Source organism: Heterocephalus glaber, unplaced genomic scaffold, assembly GCF_053883595.1.
Source record: "Heterocephalus glaber isolate CG9 unplaced genomic scaffold, H.glaber_assembly_v1.0 deba00001831, whole genome shotgun sequence".
NCBI lineage: Eukaryota > Metazoa > Chordata > Mammalia > Rodentia > Bathyergidae > Heterocephalus > Heterocephalus glaber.
The window spans coordinates 1791531-1796246 of record NW_028258491.1 but is presented as its reverse complement, the minus strand read 5'-3'; the positions used below and the strand labels follow the sequence as shown (position 1 = coordinate 1796246).

Sequence of the window (4716 nt, the reverse complement as noted above, 5' to 3'; positions counted from 1 at the left end):
TGTATCTGCTAATTCTTTAACTGGATTTTTTTTCTCTCTATTTTTTCCCATTTTACTTATATTCCCTTTCTTTCTCTTCTTTATTCCTCCTCTTCCTACACCTCTTCTGTACCCCCTCCCTCCCTCCCTTTTTTCTTCTTATATATAAATGTTCTCATTAAGGCCTTTTCCCCCTTAGCCTATTCCACCTAATTTCCCCATCCTCCTTTCTGCTCTGAAATTAGCGAAATGTTGGAGAGTTTTTCAAACAAATTATAAATTACATGTTGATGAATGATTTGTTCTTTAGATATTGATATTTCTGATGAATATTCTGTCTTTATAAACAGTGCTAAGAATTCAACCTCACAGTAAAGTTCTGCAAGAAGATTCCCAACCTTAATCCTAAATTGACACTTCATAAAAGATTTCAGGTTAAGTATTATTTTCTAATTTCTTGCTAATCATCTCATGATAACCTTATGTAGCTATATATAAAAAGCAAGAATTTTCCCACTAATCATTTACAAAATGTATGATAGTATCCAGACTGGTTATGTCTTTCTGCTTATTTTTCTTTCATAAAATAAAAAATATCAGGTACAGTAAAATGATAAAATATATTATATGAATGTAGCCTGTAGATGAAGCCAGCCAGCTAGAAAAACAAGAATGTAGGTTCTGCCCCATCCCTGTGGTGCCTGAGGATGCCTATTTACCCTCTCAGTTCTGTTAGTGAAGACTGGAGTCCTGTCCAATGCATGAGACATGAGGAGGCTCCTTAGTATTAGGCTAACATACCCAGTCCTGGCAGAATAAATTGAGTAATAAAATTAGGATAAAATACTCAATGCACTGTATCATAATAATTATGCAAAGTTAAAAGTACATATTCAAATCAGTTTTTTTACTCACAAAAGGAAAAATACTGAAGGAAATTACTATTATGTAAACAAATTGTAAGAAGTCTGGAATTCTTTTATTAATTTTAATATTTTTTATTTTTTTCTAATGAATATGTGTTACATCTATGGTCATCATTCATTTAAGTATAAAACATTTCCAGAAGAAAAATTTCATTGTTCTATCCTTCATAGTGTCAATTGTAAAGAAAATACAACTCAGGAAATTTCTTCTCTAACTTCCTAGTCAAAAAATCCTGATTAATCACTCAAATGTACACATTATTCCTGGCAAGTTTATAAAACTACGTGTCAATTTAAAAAGTAAATAAATGAAGTTCAGCAGAATCTTGGAGCATCACATGAGAAGAGGAAGTGTTTATGTTCTAAATGTGGGGCTTCTAAGGGAAAAGACAAACTCTAGAGCTCATTAAATCCTTGAAATTTTCTCTTTGGAATTGGGCCAAGGAATCTTCCCTGGAAATTGCTCCCTGAGGGTAACCAAAGGCTGCAGTGTTCTGAATGCACAGCACATGAGGCTGACTGGGAGGAGAGGCACACACTGGTCTGTTTCCATTCACAGGTCCTACTGTGACACTATTCAGAGGAAATTTCTGTGAGATCTTTCCATTTTATCAAGACTTGAACAAAATTTCTAGGGTGATGGAGTTTACTTCAGAATAAAAATAAGAATACAGAAAAATATAAAGATAAATTACGCCTAGGGAAAAAAAACAGATTACAGTAATTTTCAGCTCAGTGCATGGTTTCCTATTTTGTTTCTGAGAATATTTTGTGCTTGACAAATTTCTAAACAGACAACATTGAAAGACAGTTTTTCAGCAACTTTGGTGGTGCACAGTAAGTATTCAGAGAACTGGATAAAATAAATGGGACTTTATCAAAAAATCTGCACACACACACCTCATTTGGGCCTCACCATAATGTTAAATTTTGCAGAAAAAGTATTATAGAGTTTGTGAAATCAATGTATTCAATCAATGTACAATTTTTAAAATACAATGTTTTTGAGGAAAATTGATTTTGAATGGGCAAGTTGAAAAATATATAGTTACCAGAGCTGAAGGTCCATACTGCCTCTGGCTGGCTCAGAAAAGGTGTGGAAGAGTTATTTTAGTGAAAAGAAAAGGGTTAATTTATTTCACAAGAGAGATAGGGGCCTCCACACCCCACAAATCTGTCTCCCTGTGTTAATTTCTGCCAGGGCTTTTATGTCCAGGTGACCCTAAGCTCCCTGCCTCCCTTTTCCAAGTTAAAGCAGACCTTGACCTCCTGGGTTGGTATCTGAATGTTCTTCACAGGCAGTGATGATATTTCTGGGACGGAGCAGTAATTCTCTGTCCAGTCATTTGAATGGGGACAGGCAGAGTATTCCTGCTCTCTGCAAGGGGAAGCAGGAGAAGTAGCCTATTTTTCAAAATCCAAAAGTTTTAAAGATTAATTTTTTCTCTGTTACTATATTTTCAGGAATTTAATATTAATGTGAATCACCTTATTCCTCCCAAAAATTTTTCTTCAAATATTACAATAAGTCATTGGAAACAAAATATAGTGAATAATACACTAAAATATTGTTTAGCATAGTCAATAATATATTCTTAATCAGTACTGGTAAAACAATTTCTGATCAGGAATACAGTATTTTAAGTCTGGTCTCTGATGTCAAAGTATTGAGGTAGAATCAATGGGAACATGTAACTGCTCTTTTTTATAATCTCTGTGCCCTTTTTTTTGAAGCTAAGGATGTGAATAAGAATATTTTTGGTATAATATTTTCCTGAGTATTGAATGTGTTAATAAAGGAAAGAGTTAAGCAGAGTGTCAGTTTCATGCTAAAAACAAGATGTAACCCTTTAATGTATCAGAAACAAATGTTACTTTATACCCATATGTATACCTGATGATTCTGTTTTTACACTCTTTTTTCACAAGGGTTACCATCAATAACCAGGAACATTATGAAAAATACTGAGCAATTCACATAGACAAAAATATTTTTGGAGACAAGGCAATTTTTAAAATTTATTATTCAACGGATAAGTTCAGCGAAACACCATGGGTAGATGGAACATGACCAATGTGCCTGGCTTCATCCTCATGGGGCTGACAGACTCTGCAGAGACACAGCTGGTCCTCTCCATGCTCTTTCTCCTGATTTACCTTATCACAGTGTTGGGGAATGTGGGAATGATACTGATCATTCGCCTGGATCCCCAGCTTCACACCCCCATGTACTTTTTTCTCACTCACCTGTCACTTCTTGACCTCAGCTACTCAAGCGTCATCACCCCTAAAACTTTACACAATTTACTGACTTCCACCAAGAGCATCTCCTTCCTGGGCTGCTTCACCCAGATGTACTTTTACATTATCTTTGTTGCTGCTGAATGTTTCCTCCTCGCTTGGATGGCCTATGATCGCTATGTAGCTATCTCTAGCCCCCTGCACTATCCAGTCATTATGTCCAGAAGACTGTGTCTTTCCCTACTTGCTGTCTCCTATATAATTGGCCTTCTGGATGCCACTGTGAATGTGCTTTTAATGAGCAGACTGCCCTTCTGCAAATCTAATCTCATCCAGCACTTTTTCTGTGACTCAACACCAATTGTAGCCTTGTCCTGCAGTGACACATCTGAGGTTGAAATCAGCATATTCATTTGTGCTGGATCCAATTTAGTACTGTCCCTCATCACCATATCTGGATCCTATCTGTCCATCCTCTCCATTATCCTGAAAATTAATTCCACTGCTGGAAAGAAAAAAGCCTTCTCCACCTGTGCCTCCCATCTTCTGGGAGTCACCATCTTCTACAGCACTATGATATTTACTTACCTAAAACCAAAGACATCCTACTCCTTGGGAAAGGATCAGGTGGCTTCTGTGTTTTACACGATTGTGATCCCCATGTTAAATCCTCTCATTTACAGTCTCAGAAACCAAGAGGTTAAAAAGTCTGTCTTTAGAATCATACAGAGGATTGTGGGTTCTAAACAATTTAAATAATAGTGATGCTTGGCTTTTCCACTTTTCCACTTGTTTTTTTCCTTCTAAAAAAATTCTTAGATATCATTCTAAAAAACAAATTAAATCTTTTTTTTCCCTTTCCAGATGCTCTTTACTTAACAACCATGAATTTGGATATTTTTATACCCAGGTACTTACAAATATATATTATAATTTGGAGTTATAAATTACTTGTTAAATTTAAGATGTAAAATTCTGTGCTCTTAAGGAAAACTTTTGTGCAAAAACAAAAAAAAGTCCTTTTAAATACTATATCAATGTTACATTTCTGGATTCCCCAATTTTAGACAATTTTATAATGAAAAACCCTTCATTTTTCATATGTCATTCTGTTTATAGTGATTTTCAGCATCAAAGATTTGGGCAATTGCTTACAAGTCAATCTAACTGCATGTAGATTCTAGATCCGGTGCTTCTCTAGCATTTGACAAACAATAATTTACTGAAATTGTAAGTTTCTGTCTGCTCACCTGCATGATGCATAATAATTCCATCTCTCTCATCAAAAGATGGTCATAAAAATTTTAGGACAATAAAATAGGTGCTGGCCATTATCACCAGAATGCTTGCATTCCTATAATATATTCATGTAATATACACTCCATATTTCTGAATAGTATTCCTTTACATTTTACCAATTTTTTTATTCAATTTAATTTAGTAACTAATAAGTAGCTAAAAAAAATAGGCCCGAAGTTCCCAGTTTAGGATTATGTAATATATTGAAGTAGCCAAGCTATAGGAAAGTGGTATATCTTAATGTTGGTGATAATTTGGAAAAATGAAGATT

The 4716-nt window shown here is 34.8% G+C and overlaps 1 protein-coding gene across 1 annotated transcript; it reads left to right on the top strand.

The window, feature by feature from the left end:
• The first annotated feature begins 2957 nt into the window (after positions 1 to 2957).
• LOC101701007 (olfactory receptor 8H1) lies at positions 2958 to 3905 on the top strand. Its single transcript, XM_004869905.3, has one exon. The coding sequence runs from the start codon at positions 2958 to 2960 to the stop codon at positions 3903 to 3905; it is 948 nt and encodes a 315-aa protein (XP_004869962.3).
• Positions 3906 to 4716: the final 811 nt, after the last annotated feature.

Coding starts and splice junctions, on each gene's coding strand:
- LOC101701007 (XM_004869905.3), top strand. CDS start 2,958: ATGGGTAGATGGAACATGACCAATGTGCCTGGCTTCATCCTCATGGGG.